At 35.8% G+C, this 16,960-nt stretch overlaps 1 protein-coding gene across 7 annotated transcripts in view; it reads left to right on the top strand.

The window, feature by feature from the left end:
* The window catches only part of adgrg6 (adhesion G protein-coupled receptor G6), a 79,848-nt gene that overhangs the window by 56,278 nt on the left and 6,610 nt on the right, over window positions 1-16,960 (top strand). For 6 of the 7 annotated variants that reach the window (XM_055232261.1, XM_055232265.1, XM_055232264.1 and 3 more), the window contains 20 exons: window positions 823-911; window positions 1,125-1,177; window positions 1,277-1,312; window positions 1,390-1,535; window positions 1,906-2,017; window positions 2,637-2,725; window positions 2,864-2,928; window positions 3,208-3,344; window positions 4,326-4,491; window positions 5,036-5,182; window positions 5,263-5,379; window positions 5,670-5,724; window positions 6,093-6,199; window positions 6,927-7,054; window positions 7,723-7,991; window positions 8,482-8,578; window positions 8,664-8,814; window positions 9,166-9,298; window positions 9,864-9,965; window positions 12,102-12,257. In XM_055232261.1, the coding sequence (XP_055088236.1) occupies window positions 823-911; window positions 1,125-1,177; window positions 1,277-1,312; window positions 1,390-1,535; window positions 1,906-2,017; window positions 2,637-2,725; window positions 2,864-2,928; window positions 3,208-3,344; window positions 4,326-4,491; window positions 5,036-5,182; window positions 5,263-5,379; window positions 5,670-5,724; window positions 6,093-6,199; window positions 6,927-7,054; window positions 7,723-7,991; window positions 8,482-8,578; window positions 8,664-8,814; window positions 9,166-9,298; window positions 9,864-9,965; window positions 12,102-12,257 (2,355 nt within the window). Of the gene's footprint in view, window positions 1-822; window positions 912-1,124; window positions 1,178-1,276; window positions 1,313-1,389; window positions 1,536-1,905; window positions 2,018-2,636; window positions 2,726-2,863; window positions 2,929-3,207; window positions 3,345-4,325; window positions 4,492-5,035; window positions 5,183-5,262; window positions 5,380-5,669; window positions 5,725-6,092; window positions 6,200-6,926; window positions 7,055-7,722; window positions 7,992-8,481; window positions 8,579-8,663; window positions 8,815-9,165; window positions 9,299-9,863; window positions 9,966-12,101; window positions 12,258-12,535; window positions 12,576-16,960 lie in introns of all 7 variants that reach the window. The other variant, XM_055232260.1, reaches the window with a different exon arrangement.

The raw sequence follows: 16,960 nt of genomic DNA, 5'->3' as shown, positions 1-16,960 counted from the left end.
ATGGAGACGTGTGACAGGCCCTCCGCTAGAAAAGTTACATAGTGCACTTTATATTATATAATAGACATGCCTGATGATGCCTTATGTTGTGATTTTATTATTACAAAGTTGTTTTTTATTGAACTTAAAAACATTTAAGATTGAAATTAAGATGTTTAAGACTGAATACACATTAAGACAGCTCCCATTTATAATTATTGTTAGTTAATAATATGCAGATGCTGATGTCATTATGATTAATAGTTTGGATCAATTAATATTTCAATCTTATCACTTTCATTGTAGTTTTTTCTTAGGACATTGTAGTCCACTATTCTGGCACATGCCCTGTTTTCTGCCTCATACTGTTGAAACTATTCACTTTTATACTCAACTTTATATCTTTGCCCATCTGACATTTGTGTAGAAATGTCTGTCTCCAATGATTTTCCATTCTGTAGTATCTTCTACCAAATTGGATGGCTCAGCGAATGAACTGTAGTGCGCCTGTAGTGACATCTAGTGGACACAGTGGCACATAGCAGGAGCAAAAAAAGGAAAAAGAAAAAAGTCAGTTACGTTTTTTTACAGTTTATTATTACTATTTATTATAACATTTAAAAAATATATATATTTACATTTTTTGCTGCTCAAAGTCAACACAACAGTTACATACTATTTATTTTATTTGATTATGCTAATAGTCTTACAGATTGAACGTCACTAACGAAATGTATTTATCCTAAAGCTCTCTTGGCTCAGCTCCTCCTATGTGACATACTCACTAAAATATTCAATTACATCACATCCAACTATTCACTGTAAAAACATTGTGATTTACAGACAGTTTGTTTTACCGAGTGGCCTTTGTGGTGGAGGACAGCACTCTGACCATGTCCCACGCAGATGTCGAGGAGGCTGTGGTCATCTGGGTAAGTGGTTTAATTTAAAATGTATTATTACTCACTTAATTATAATTTACTGGTCAAGATAGTGTTAATGGAGATGCTAGAAACATATTCTGTAAGACATAACAAAAGTGTAGAAAATTTAAAGCAGATGTCATACCACTGATTAAAGATTTATAATTTTAGCCCATAGCAGCTATATCCACATGTATCAGTTTGTATTTATGTATTTTGCAGTTGAATCAGACATTTCAGAACTGGACCCATTCAGTCTATGTTGGCTTCATCAGGTAATATAATGACCTGTGAAAATTATAGAAGCTCAGATGTTCTTAATGTGTTTTATTTAGTAATTGTTTGAAATCATATTTTCTGTTATTCCTTCACAGTGTGCAGTCTGGGTCACCTAACAACGGTCTCATGAGGTAAAGCAGACATAACTGAGTGTTTAATGTTACTTATAAGATCAGCTGAATAAATTATCCCCTCCCTTGATGTGTAGTTACCAGTGCCAGGCATTGCTTGTTCACTATTTCACCACAAATGTGAGTCTGGGAGAAGCAGCTAAAACTCGTCTGTCGAATAATGAGGCTCAGCTGGGGACCGGGCTCCGCATTCAGACTGGATCCAGCAGTGTTGCACTCATAGGTAAGCAAATGTCACAAATATTTGGCTGTATGTGGTGTATATGCAATTGTATAGTTTAATATATCTCATATTTTATAGGCTTTTCAAAATAGTATTTCCATCAACAATTTCAAACTTAAGTCTAGCGTTAAACAATACCAATTTAAGGTTTTGATTCCTTAATTTTTCTATGTTGACTTCACTCTTAAGAGACTTGTTTTATCCTTTGTTTCATGTGGAATCTCTTTTAATTACATGTGCTGTATGAAAACAATGTATCTATCTAATATAATGTATCTACTTCAGTTTTGCAGTGTATCCCTTTGCGTTGTCCATTACTCCTACACTCCTATATCTACGTCTTATTGTATGTTTTTGTATATGTGTTTAGGGAACTGCCCAGAGGAGGTGTCTGTGCACTATCGCTGGCCTGAGTCCCGCCCCACAGTGAGCCACACTCTGCCCTGTTTCCCCAACAAGGATAGCAGTACCTCCCGGACATGGTAACAAATGAATCATAAAAAAATAAAATAAAAACTATTAGGGATAATTGACTAATTATGACTAGTCAACTATAAAAAACAATAGACCTTTTATAACAAAGTAGACAGCATTATTAAAATTATTTCAGATTTTCACCAACAAAACACTTTGTCCATAAATATTCTCTCTCTCTAAACCTTCAGTCACCACATTTCAACAATAGTTTGGTTTATAGCATATTTTAAAAGTTGTTTGACTGGTTGACTAATGAAAAAAAAAAAACATCTCTGACTGGTCGACTACTAAAATAATCATTAGTTGAAGTGCTAATATCTATTGATTACTTGTTTGTTATAAATGAGTCCGCATTGACTTTTTGAAAGTGTCTCTAGTTCAATCTGTTTTAAGATACTAGGATCATTTGCAGTATGCAGTTTGCCTTTCAACTATATTGAGGACCAGAGCCGAGATCAAATTACAAATATTGAAACCGAAATCCATACACATAAAATTATCAGTAATATAAACGTATGCATTGACAAAATTTAATAAGTATAAAACAACTATTTTTAACTATTTTTTATTAGTCTAGCTCTTGAAATCTTCATGAACTGTTTTATCGTGTCTTTGTTGTTCCAGTTTGATCAGTCCACAGAACTTCACATCTCACTGGTCGACTCCGGATACAAGTAACTGCACCGTCATCAACAACATCCAGGTGTCTGCAGGTAACAACCGTCAGCCAATCACACGCTCTCATTCAAATCCATTTTACAGACATAAGATTTAGTTGTATTATGTTTAGAAAGTCGATAAGATATTCAGTATTATATGATTTACATAGTGTTTTAAATGTAATTGTGCAGACAATGCAGCAGAAGTGGCAGACCAGCTTGTCGTCATCACCAACAATGACCTGGACGAGGATGAGGTAAGATAAATTAAAAATATAACTTTTTGCAATTCACAGTTGTGGTAATACATTTATACAGTACAAATTAGTACAGTACAAATGACTAGATACTAGGCAGTGCACCAGTGATAATACAACAGGGACAATATAACAATATAATTGTAATTTTGTTTTTGTCATTAAACTCATAAACTTTTATCATTTAAAAAAAAGAAAAATAATAATTATAATTTTCTCTTTTAGTCAATTATTTCAAGATTCTTTAATATAGTAGTAACTTGTATAATTGTGTTATAGGTGTCTCAAGTGGTGGTCAAAGTGAAGGAGCTGGTGAACGTGGCTAAAATCAACACGTCTTTGGCTCATACTGTGGTCACTATCATCTCCAATGTGATGAAGAGGCCTGAGACCACACGGCCCGCCACATCATTGAAGTATAAAAATAATGTTTTTAGTAATAATCCGATATCACTATGTTGACGTGGATTCATAAAGCGTAAACTTAGACTTATTTTAATTAGACAAAAATTAAGAGGTAAATAATCAATAGATGGTGGGAGGCAGGTATTTAATTTAAACGATGCATAGCAGAAATTGATTATCCAAATTTTGAGTTACGTTAGTGCTTGAAGTTGGACTTAAAAAATGCACTTGTATAACTTTTCTGGTGGTGGGTGGCCTATATGCTGCTTTTTACCTTGCCTAAAATGTTCCACAGTATGGCAATAAATGCATCTATGTAGCATTTTTCAAATTTAAATGTATTCATTTATTCAATTTTTTATTTGATCAAAAATACCTTACGTGGAGTCACCTTGGTTTATGTGCTGCTTCCTTGTTGTCTCTATTAGGATTGTCAAACGTAGCAAAAATCAGATACAGATCAATGCTAAAACTAGTATCGAAACTAGATACTCATTTGAGCAGGTGTCGATACTAAAGAAGGACAGAAATGAATGAATATAAAACCACATAGACTTGTATACGCCCATGGACCACTATGGAACTTACCTGGACAAGGGACACAGATATAAGACCACATGGTAATATAAAAGAAAGTACTATTTTTTAATGTTTAAAATCTCATTCTATCATTTTGGTACTGGAATCTGTATTAAGTCTATTTCTATGTATAGAAATCAAGTTTGACATTTGTGTATAGTGACAACACTCGTCTTCATGAAGATAAATAATTTTAATGTGATTTAGTGGAAGAATATAGGCATAGAGTAACATCTCAGTGAAAACAAGCATATGGCCACAATAAATGTTACACAGTGCTCCTTTAAGTGTAGTTTTACGAAATGAGACAAAAGCTGTGAAAAAGTTAGTAAGTAAAGATTGCAGGGAATAAAAAAACATTTTAATTGCAATATACCATAATGGCGCTGTCATTTTGTCTGTTCCTCTCCCAGGGCTTTAAAGGCAGTAGATAAACTGGCACAGAAAATTGAGTTTGAGGGAGACACAGTGAGCATCACGTCCAAACATTTGGCTGTGGGTGTCTCTTCTCTGAACACCACCATATTTAAAGGGACCCGCTTCAGCGCCTTCATCGGCCCCAACTCCTCGCAGCCTGAGGTACTCACTCACAAAGACACTACTGCATGAGCTTGTGAGAGTTTGGCAAAAGTAAATTGGTAAAATAGTGTTGAGAAATAATCAACAAAACATGCATGTTGATGTAATACCACATTCACCTTGAAGTGGTCTATAGTAGCAGCTGTTTTAAAGGAAGTCATTTTTCATCAATGTTCTTACCTAAACTAAAAAAAAAAAAAAAAACATGTATTAAAAGAAAAAAAAAAGTGTATGGGTGCAAAATCTGCAACTAAACCTCGAGTAGATTAGGATTAAACCAGGACTAAAACAGAACCATGTTTACTTCAGGATTAACCTGTGCTCAAGCCAAGATCAAACTTTGATCTTGAACGCACCTTTAATTTATCCCAGAGCTTCAGAATCGCATTAGATTTGAATATTAATCTGAGTGACAATGATGACTTTTTGAATTTATTTGTTTATTTAACTGACTGTGGCATTCTAACGGCCAAACCTAAATATATATATATACATCTAACATACATCTTATCCAGCTAAATAATACTTTTGTCTCTCTCCTCAGATTGACTTTGTGTCGAAACGTGCTAACCCATTAGCTCAGGTGATCCTCCCGGCCTCTCTCCTCACCAATATTTCTCTGACTGAAGCCGAACGAACGTCTCTGTCCAGGATCAACTTCATGTTCTTCTCCAGCACCAACCTCTTCCAGGTCAGAGCAAATCCTCTCAAATAAACCAAAATATGACTGGCTCTTTATGACTATAATCTTTTTTTTTTTTTCTACTTCAGAAAGAGCAGGACGGCTTGTCTCTGAACAGTTATGTTGTAGCCAGTAGTGTTGGGAACTTCACAATCAGCAACTTGAAGGACCCCGTCAGAATCGAGATCGCACACCTCACTGAACAGGTGAATGAACAAGAATCTGTCTTAAGTCTTCAACTATATCAAACAGGATTTATACCAAAGAAGAATGTAGAATTTATTATTTTGTATGGATTATATGTGGTCAGTAGTATTTAAAGGTTCTGAGTTATGTCTGTCTGACACCATAGACATGTTTGTGTGATTGTGTACTTAACAAAATGTGTGTTTTTGTTTGTGTGTCTTGTACACATAATTGTAGGTCATCTTATGATCTGCTTCTATGTCAAAGCTACGTCAGTAATAATAATCTTGTTCATTACTCTTGCTTTCAGGCATTTGACCCTCTCAAGCCCCCTGTCTGTATGTTCTGGGACTTCACTATGAAAGGTGAGTCCAGATCTCAGCTCATTACGATTATCTCTCCAGAGAAACATTGAGAGAAACTATACCCCTCCATGAGAACATTAGATTGTACAACATAATTGTAGTACTCAGGGCAGTTATCTCTGGGGTGATCCTCCTGAGGACCTGTTTGGAGTGGGGATGCTGCTCTGGTATCAATACTAGTATTATTATTGGAACCGTTTTAGTGAATTATTTTTAAGTGAAAAATTGCAAATGCTTGTATTTTTGCAATGTTTAAGAATTCACCTACACAAATATAAATCAAAATTAATGGATTTACAAAGTACAAATAGTCATTAAAGCCCATATATGTCTTTTTGTTTTGTCCTGTGCCTGTGTGTGTCCACCAGAGGGCGATGGAGGTTGGAATAGAAAGGGCTGTCGGATCTCACCAGACTCTACCAGCAACAAATCCGTTTGTCTGTGTAACCACCTCACGCACTTTGGCATCCTCATGGTAAGATACAGATATTTACAGACCTAATCAACAATAACAGAAGATGTTTATATGTTTATATGTTTAAGTGCCATCTTGGACAACGCATAACTGAAGTCGACAATGTGAAATACTTTACTGAAGTGCAACTATTAGAGTTGGTGTCAAATGTTATTAATATTCAAATATAACAAGTAGCTAAGTTGTTAGATACAATATATGCACACCCTTCGATTTTCTTTCATCAATGCATACTGACATTTTGTACTTGGGCAATATACTCCTTCCCTATATATTCTTCAGTCTTTACTTCTTCCATTCAAAATATGTAACATTTAGATTTTTTTATTATTATTGCAACAGTCACAATTCTGCAAAAAAAATAGTTGTTTTTGTGTAGAACAGTGGTGAAAATGCCATAGTTGTAGAACTTTTTGAATCTATAAAAATATTTTATAGTTTTAAATAAATATATTCATTCACTTTAGTATAATTGTTGTCATCAGTTCCCACATTGCTGGTTTACTCTCTGTCATGCCTTAATATTTGTTTTTTCTTGTAGTTTATGGGAAAATATAAATGCCAATCTTCCTACCTAAAAAGATAACCCCGCCCACTGTTGCTCTCCATAGATGCACAAAAAAATTTTTAATTAGTCCATTGCAGGCCGTGGTGACCTGTTAGATTAGATCTTTTACACATTTTGGATTTAAACATGTATTATTATACCATGTATGTTTCTCTCCAGGACATTTATGGATCATCAGCGTACATAAATGAACAGAACACCAAAATCCTCACCTTTATCACCTACATCGGATGTGGAATTTCTGCTGTTTTTTCAGCTGTGACCCTCCTGACGTACATTGCATTTGAGTAAGTCACTTTTATCATTTTATTTAAAAGGAAGAACAGGTTTATGACCAGTTAGGAAAATGTTTGATAATAGGAAAATGTTTATCTGAACCATCCCGACAGAGCTTACAACCAAAATGTTAATGAGAAACGCTGTAAATGCACAAAAAATTATATTTATTCAATTAATTTACATTTAGATCCTCTTTTAAATCTTGGTTTCAAATTTTTCCCACTAGTTTTACTGCAACTTCATTTAGTACCACTACTTCTGCTACTATTACTAATGAACTAATGTTACTACAGCAGTTTGAATTACTTTTAATTCCATTATTAAAACAAATACGTACAACTACAAATACTGCAACAATTACTTCTACTAATACTATTACTTCTACTTAGCTTATGTTTTGTGTTTGTGTGAATGAATGAAAAAACAACATACAAATTCTGCTTTTACCGCTACTATTTGTATTGCATGTACAACTACAAATATGACTACTACTTCGACTACTACTATTACAGGCTGTGATATCAACATTGTGGGTTTATATAAATGACAAATAGAACCATATTTCTAGAACCTTTGTAACTGTTGACTATAATAGTATTTTTCCAAAAGCACAAAGGCATCGCTCCAGTCTGCTTCTCCAAACTGATCACCCTTTATCTGTCCTTGTTTTATTCAGGAAGCTACGCCGTGACTACCCCTCTAAAATACTCATGAACCTGAGCACATCCCTCCTCTGCTTGAATCTGACGTTCCTACTGGACGGCTGGCTGGCCAGTCTGAGCTCTGATTGGCTGTGTGTCACAGTGGCTGTGTTCCTTCATTACTTCCTGTTGACGTCGTTCACCTGGATGGGCCTGGAGTCCATCCACATGTACATCGCTCTGGTCAAAGTCTTCAACACCTACATACGTAGATACATCCTCAAATTCTGCCTTGTCGGATGGGGTCAGTGTGCCAGTAAAACATTACGAAAATATCACTATGAGATATGATTAGACTCTCAAATGTGCTTATTTTATATTTAGATTCATTTATTATATTATAGTATTAATACAGTATTATGCTGTATAGCGGGAGTTGAAATGCAGATAACCAAAATACTGGTGAATTAAATGTGCTAATTAAAGTTGCTCGAGGTAACTTTTCTGATGGAGAGCTCAAAAACTTCTTGTCTCTACCTATATTGATTTTTTCCAAAGTATGACATTAAACTTCTGGTTAGATCTGTGAAGAGGCAAGCCTGCACACAGAAATAATGCATGTTTTTTTAATTAATGCATGTTTTTTAATTGCATTGTGTTATTATTAATTTCTATAATAACACAATGCCAGATATAAACATTTTTCTATTTTCAGATTTTGATTTAATAATAGATGAATATTGAAGTTTTAATGACTAATACTAATTGTTGTTGTAAATACTTTGTTTATTCAGGTCTTCCAGCTGTGATAGTGGGAATAGTGGCTGCAATAGACAAGAATTCCTATGGGCTTCAGGAGTACGGCAGAGGGGCCAGGGGATCCTCTGAGTTGTGCGGGGGTTTTTTCTGTCTTTTGCACATAAAATGTAAACACATCCCATTAATTAAACAGATATTTTGTGATTCTTTGGTGCAGTTGCTGGATCAAGAACCAGGTGGTGTTCTACGTCACCTGTGTGGGATATTTCTGCCTTATATTCCTCCTCAATGTGGCCATGTTTATCGTGGTGATGCTGCAGATCTGTGGGCGCAATGGTAAAAGAAGCAACCGAACGCTACGTGAAGAGGTACACGTTCAAATATATACTTTTAATCTTCTTTTTTTTTTTTTTATGGTTTATAGTTTTATCTAGTTCGATCAAGTGTGTAGTTTTACTTTCTTTCTTTCCAAACCTCATCTAATTTACACAAAAGTTATGATTTGAATAGACCTTTATTTCATGAAACTGTCTGAAAAATGTGTTGCTTGTGGATAATATTTTGTCCCTCTATTTTTAATAGAATTTAGTGTATTGGTGACACAGATAGATAGAGATACTTTTCTTCACAAACTGCCAATTGACTGATGCTAAACTATAATAAACATTCAAGACATTATTATTATTCCACCAAACTGTAATAATTATGTGCTTTTGTAGGTGTTGAGAAACCTGCGCAGCGTCATCAGTCTCACCTTCCTGTTGGGGATGACCTGGGGATTTGCGCTTTTCGCCTGGGGCCCAGTTAACTTAGCTTTTATGTATCTATTCTCAATCTTCAATTCACTGCAAGGTAACGCTATTTTCTGTTTTACGTCATGATTTGTTCCGCCTTTGCTTTTCTCTCTCTCTTTGTGATTTATCTGCATCTATAAATTTCTTGAAAAATAAATCTACAATTCACAGCTCATTGAATAACAGGGAACCCTTTCAGACCTGAGTTATGCAACCTATTTTGCAAATAGGGTGGGTGTACTAAAGCTTCTTAAGAGTCTTGATGTATGTTAAGTTTAAATCATTGGTGCAGTTGCCTCCCACACCCTTTGCCCTTACAACAACTTCACTCTTAAACCTAAAACCTGCTGAATTTTCCAGCTAAGATAGTCCTGACCAAACCTAGCTCAAGATCTGGGGATGCAGCGGGTGACTTTCTCTAATGGAATCAGTAAAGCGTACATTATAAATTCTTAAATCTTGAATTTGATCTTTCCTTAGCATTCTTCTATCTACTTTTCTTCACTATCTCTCCTCTAGTGATAGCTTGGTCAGATCTAAAAAAAAAATAATAATAATTGCTATGTTACTACCTGAAATGGCTATGATCTCTAAATTTTGTGTTATTTTGTGTTTATTTTTAGGCCTCTTTATCTTTATCTTCCACTGTGCTCTAAAGGAAAATGTGCAGAAACAGTGGAGAAGATACCTCTGCTGTGGACGTTTCCGTTTGTCTGACAACTCAGGTCAGTATTATAAGAGCTAGATAGCACTTCAAGCAGGAGTTAAAGAAGTCATTGTGCTTTTTCAGTTATTTAGTATTACATAAGTAGATCATAATTTTATCTGGTTTGCCCTAGTTTATTCTATGCTTGGACTTGGTTTAATCCTGGTTTGGTTTTGTGTGGGTTTGATTCAAGTTGGGTATAGGTTGCGTTTCATTCTTGAAATAGATGACATCTCTAGAGGAGATTTTTTTTTTTTTTTTAAGAAGTAAACGAACAAAACATTGAACTTCATGATAGTCTTCTGGGGATTTGGCTCCTCAAACTTGCCATGTCTGCCATGTCTGCCATGTCTGTTGAAAGCAAAGTGCTTTCAACAGATAACAATCCATTACAGATTGAATGATAACATCAAATTTTATTTATGCTGGCTGAAAAGACTTTCAACTTTGGCCCAGTAACCACAGTGATATTACCCATAAATGAGGTCAATAAAAGGTCAGTTAAAGTTATATTCAACCATAGGAAACTGATGTTCCCCCCAGCTCAATGTTAAACTGTAGGGATTCTTGAATATTATTATTTTTGTGACCCTGATATTGGTTTAGTGAAGTACTGATACTGATTAGCTTTGCCAATATTTGACTCATTAAGAAGTTCTTACAAAACAACCAAATGTTACATTCTGCCGAGCCTGAGAAACCAGACCAAAACCTGCCTCAGACCTGAGTCCTGGCAGCGGTCCAAGTTCCCATTGAAATCTTTATTAAATCACGCAAACTGTGTAAGTCCAGTGGATCTGATCCTAATAAAAAGATTACGGAGAGTTTGTGTCTACAAAGGAGCAGGAAGGTTCCAGGTGGTCTTGCCCAGTCCTCAGTCCAGACCTGTGAACCCACAGCTGATCAGAGGCGCACAGGTCACGGGGTCAGACATGGGAGACTCTGAGAATGGAGCTGTGTGACGTCAACACAGCTGTTTGGGTCCAAAACATCTGAGTGACATAGACACAAATTGCTGGTTAGCATCCGCCATGCCATTAAACTCATAATATCTGACGTTTTTGGCTATGGGAAAAATAAATGGGAAATTTACTTCCGAAAACAACAGCAGACTTCAAGGTTATGGCAGGGTTGATACAAGATTTGACATGTGTGATTCTAAATTGAAAACTTTAATTTTGGGTTATTCTCACCACAATCTTGTCCAGTCCTGGCCCTTAATCCTGTTTTTTTATAGTTTAGCTATAGTTTTGTACTGGTTTAAGCCTGGATTTGTCCTGGGCTCAGTTTAGTAATCGTTCTATTGTTTTGATCCTGATTGTGATGTTTTCACTGCCATTTTGCTGTACACGTGGGTCATATCCTTCTGAGTGTGTATTATTGTTACGGTCATGGTCAATGTAAAGCTCTTTAATTCGTTGTAGGTCACATGTGTGACACATAAATAAACAGTAGCATACATTAGAGCTATTTGAAAGTTTTCTTAACCCACCACTCTGCCCACTCTGGTCTGAAGTAACGTCTTACTGTTTATTGAATATAAAGCGTGTATTTATATAATGTATTTAATCTGCTGAACATTGGGATACTTTTACATCATGGGCCTCACTCCAAACCTTAACTTCAACTTCTGCACATCTGGGCCCCATTAGCAACAACAGACACTAATTAACCATGAAAATATTCTGTCACCAGTTCAAGGTCAAGACATGAGATATAGGATGCAAACAAGAAATAATGCTGGAGTGTACATGGAGGGATTTTCCCTTTGACATTCGACATTATAAACAGCTATTATTTGTGCTGTTTTTGCTGTGTAGTAGTAAGTAATTGCTGGGTTTCAGTTGACATCACAGCATTATATAAGCCAATAATATTTAATACAGATGGGGACAAGTAACATAACAGTGATTAAAATGCAGATTTTTGTTGTAATAAGTGAGTTCTGTGATGTAATGATCAGATTCATCATTTATCAATTTTGCATTTATATGTGTCTTATGAAAATGCAATGTTATCAGTAGAAAAAATGGCTCTTCCCCTCCATCATTTGAGAGAATGGCATTAAACAATCTAAAAATGACAAATTAAGATGGCTGTTTTTTGTCATCTTGTTTTTTCTCACATCTTGTTTGTTTGTTTTGTTTTTGCACAGACTGGAGTAAGACAGCGACAAATAACACAAAGAAAGTCAGTTCTGAAAACCTGGGCAAGTCTCTGTCCTCCAGCTCCTTTGGCTCCAGCACGGCAAACTGGACGTCCAAGGCTAAAGCTACACTCAACCCCTTCACCAAACGCCATAGCAACACAGGTAGGACTGCACACAGGGTGGGACGTTTGGGCATGCTGTCACAATTTCTGTCATCATAAAGATTTACTTACCATAGTTGAAGTTTTAAGTTAAACATTAATGAATATACAATACATAAAAGATAATATTGCATTTCACAAAATTTACTCAAAAATATTTCTGCTTGATCCAGTTGACTTTAATCTGATTAGCTTTTCATTTGTTGGTCAAGAAATCATCTCCCCAGGTATAGTTACTCACATGTACTGTTTATTTATGTGCCTTTGTGTTTGGTGTAGACAGCTCTTCAAACCAATAACCAATGAGGACGAGTGACAGGTAAAGCTAAATCTGATTGGCTGAATGACTGACTTCCTGCTTCTAGCACCATGCCGATTTGCTGTGTTTCCCAAAATATATGCATCTAAAACTGTATACACCAAATATAACTTTTACAAAATTACACTTTCCTCTTCAATTGGAAAGAAAAGTTACATTGATAAGCATGTATTTTGGGAAATTGTGTCGTGATATCATTTCATATCCGTTCATGCCTTTACACTGAGAGGGCGGAGTTTACAGTCTGATGATTGGCTGCCTAACAAAATTGAACTCCGCCCACTCAGGGTACTTTGGTGCACAAAAACAACCTCGCCTTGAGCAATGAGCTAACCAGGCCTTTATAACCTGTGTGGAGTTTTTTAAACTTATTTTTATCTGATTGTGTTTGATTTGATTCAATTCCATTCCATTGCCTGACTTATTGAATTAGTGATGGAAGCAATGGAGGAAAAGAGTTGCACTGATCAAATTAGCTTCAGTATATAACATTGTGTGGTTTGCTGTGACAAATTTCATGTTGTACTGTGCCATTGTTCAGAAAAGATAAGGATTTCTCTACTTTGCAAAAATGTGGTTACAGATAACTAAAGAAAAAAATTTGAAATAATTGCAATAATAAAACATCTGCAGGAGGGAACAAACACTTATAAGACACTCAACTTACAAGAAAGTTAAACATCTACACCACTGCTGCCATGCTACATGATATGATAAATTAACTCAAAGTCTTTTATTGCTCACAGACAGACATGGATGAACCATGCCAGGGCAGCTGCAGTAAATATGTCTTGTTTTGATTTGAAAGGAACAAACCAGACAAGTCAACAGGAACACAATAAAAATATAATTTAAAATGTCTGTTGTTATTATTAGGATCACATGATATGAACCAAGCCCAGACTGTTAAATGTTGTTGTTGACTATAATAATTTACTTTAGTAACTATAAATTATGATGTAAAATGGAACTATGGAGATCTCCACAGAGATGTTATTGATTTGCTTGTAATGTTCCACAGTATAGCATTACATTGCATGCATTTTATTGAAAAATACATTGAAAAGCATGCATTCTGTGGGTGGTGTCAGAGTCTTGATAGTTCATCCTTATCTTGAGTGTGACATAAATCAGTAGCTCTGTAACTATCTCTCATGTTGTGTTAAACCCCATGAGCCCAGAGCACATCCATCTTAACTCCAGCTCTTCAGGACTCCTCTGTTTCTATCCAGATTCCTCTCATTTCTGGAGCATCTGTCCTGATCCCAGCGACAATAAATTAGACTGATGTTGTCTCTGATGCTGAGGACCACACAGATTTGCACATTTGGGTATGTGGAGAGTGAACTCAACCCATAAATATCAGCCATAGTGTTACGCAAGTACTCATGTCTAGAACAGGAATACTTACTGCAGGTATGTCAGCTATACCACCACAGAATTACATTGGTTTAGCCAAATACTACTTTTAAGGAAAATAACTGCAATCTTGACTAAACCAGAGACTCAGTACATTTTATTATGGCTTTCAATATCAGACACATTCTGAACAGAAACTATACAAACTTCTAATCCAATATATTATAATGATCAGATAAACAGTAGCTGCATGTTTGTCCCCTGGCTGGTTCTGGAAGTGTTTGTAAAGGCTTTTATTTAGGTACAATTAAGTATATAATCAATGTTGGAAACATTTTAAAGCATTTAATTACAAAACTAACTAACCTTTTGAGACTTCAAAGAATGCCACAATTCCCAGACAAGGAAATAGTCTGTAATCTTAAACAAAGCATAGGTGGTCTCTGTACTGAGCTGGTGGCCCTCTCCTTTATGTGGTAAGTGCGTCTTATGTGTCTTTGTCTGGATTTGAAACGTATTCAGAACCTAAAATCGTGTTGATTCTAAGTGACTCTTTGACACATTGCAATCAGATCTGTCCATATCTATATTATGGCAAAGTATGGAGGATTCTGTATTAAAACAGTTGGTCAGTTTGGTCCAATACCTCTTCTCAGGGGCAGATCTTTGTTTGCTCTAGTACAAACCAAACCTTATTATTGTAAAATCATATTTAATACAACAAAACTTTCATCAGTGTTATCACTTAACTGAACTCACACTTTAAAGGTAATAATTTTGTTTTGAAACTAGATTCTGTTCTTTTACACACTGGAGACTTTTCACTGTAGGGTGCTTATCCATACCATAAAGCAGATGTAACTGAAAACTATTTCTTTTTTTTGGCATCTTTTATTGTTAATTTTGGGACTATTGCAGTTGCTTGTGTTTGTCTTTGCACCCAGCAGTGTTCATAAACTGGACTGACGACAGGATTTAAGCTGTAAAATACAAAACCAATGGGTTTTGGAGTCAAAAACTGGAGTGCAGTCCAACAAGGAACCTATTAGTCCAGTGACTGTTAACTCTCACTCATGTCAGATGTGCATGGGTTTCAGAGTGATGGAAAATTAGTACCGTTGTCATAGCAGTTGGCATTGGCAACTTAATATTATCCTGTACCTTTTGAGGGTTGAGAAGTCCTGGAAAATGAATAGATTTTAATATAAAGCCATCTTTGTTCAAAAAGACCAAGCTGATAAAGATTTTGCCCCTTGGAGGTTTCATCTCTTTTAAGTATGTGCATTGTTTTAGGTACAGTATCATCATTCATGGGGTAGTGAAAATTTTGCACCATAGCAATTAATAAATCAAAACAAAATATGTATCTTTTGAATGGGCAATAGTCCCCAAAATATCACTTATAAACGGGAAGCTGAAACACATGAATATTAGGCCTATTGGTCTTTATACAACCAACATGTTGCATATATCGTCATGTATCATCATTCATCTAACAAAGTATGTGTGCTGCTATAAGATTTAAAAGAGGCTGAATCTGGGTCTGCAATGTGGTTATTTTAAGGATCATTTTAGTCCTAGAGGCAGACCTCTGTATTGAAATACTCTCACATTGTATCTATATCTCCCTGTTCCCTGCGTCTTTACGTTTCACTGAGAGAACTCTGGACGACACCGCAGCACTGTCCAATAATGAAGAAAACTGCTCCATTCCTGTTCACTCCATTAAACTCCAATGGACTTTGTGACCAACCGCTGGGACAAATTACCCCTATGATGAATGCTTGCCTACTGTCACTGATTCGATGAATACATTTTCCGCCAACAAGATCCAAATTTGAAATATCAAAGCAATGACAAGGACTTATTTGTAAATTTTGGAGACAGTTTGAACAAGTACATAATGTATGGTTTATTGTTTTATATTGTTACAGCTGTACAGGTTGGAATAGGCATCCTGGGAACATCTTTTAAATGTGGCTCAAATGGAAGTCTGCAATGGCTCCAAAACAAGAGTGATTGATGATAAAGAGTTTTGCTCACTGGAATGCATTTCTTATTCAACAAAATGAATACGTTCACCATTATCACATGTCCACTGAGATTTTCTGTTCAATTTGTAACATTTGGCCCCTGCATGAAGTGGTTCCCTTTATACCTGATCCAAGTGTTTATAAATGGAGAAAAAAATGTCATCTGGCGTGTAAATCTGTGTCCAATAAGAGGTCAGAAGCCAAAAGTGAAGCGCACAAATGAGCCAAAATAAACATGCCGACGTGGATAGACATACTTCAGCAACAACGCAACAATTCAGCTATTTTTTTTTTTTGTTGAAAAATGCGATGCTTTTATTTTTCAGCTTTTTCCTCTGTTGCTTCAACCAATCAGATTCGAATATTCGCCATGACGTTCCACCTTTTTCTAACCGCTGTCAGAGAACGCTGTTCTAGACTGATGTGTAGAGTGTACTTATTCCCACCCGTTTCCAATCCCAGTTCTAGCCAGGCCCAACCTTGTTTAACTTGTGAGACCACCCCCCTTCAACCACCGCACATGTGCCTGTGTTGGCATTGTTTTTAGTTTGTGGCTTGAAAAAGCATTTTGCTGCAGCTAAGACTTCAGAACCAATAAGATAAGTATTAAAAGATTAGTAAATTGCCCAAACTGAGAGAAGACAATTGAGAAAATGTATATTTGAGTGAGGAATTATGCCAACCAATATTTTGGTTTGGCAAGCACTCAGTCGTTTTTTATTGGATTTCATTGGATTACTTCTTGGAAAAGAATATCCAAAATGAAGACTTATTTATGTCCAGTACACTTTACCTCCTGAGTGCTTCTCATGACCTTAGCTATCAACTATTTGACCACAGCTCAATATTACTCAAAGATATTTCACTTCAGCCAGGTCAGGTCTTTTTCAGGTCTCTAGTTATGTTATCTGGGGACCTGGGTTTGAATTGAGCATAGCTTCGCACACTAACAGCATTATCCACTGGCTCTAGGAAAACTGTGAAAATATGTCA

Source organism: Periophthalmus magnuspinnatus, chromosome 24 (assembly GCF_009829125.3).
Source record: "Periophthalmus magnuspinnatus isolate fPerMag1 chromosome 24, fPerMag1.2.pri, whole genome shotgun sequence".
Lineage (NCBI taxonomy): Eukaryota > Metazoa > Chordata > Actinopteri > Gobiiformes > Gobiidae > Periophthalmus > Periophthalmus magnuspinnatus.
The sequence above is the reverse complement of the archived record's forward strand: the minus strand, read 5'-3'. Positions and strand labels throughout refer to the sequence as shown.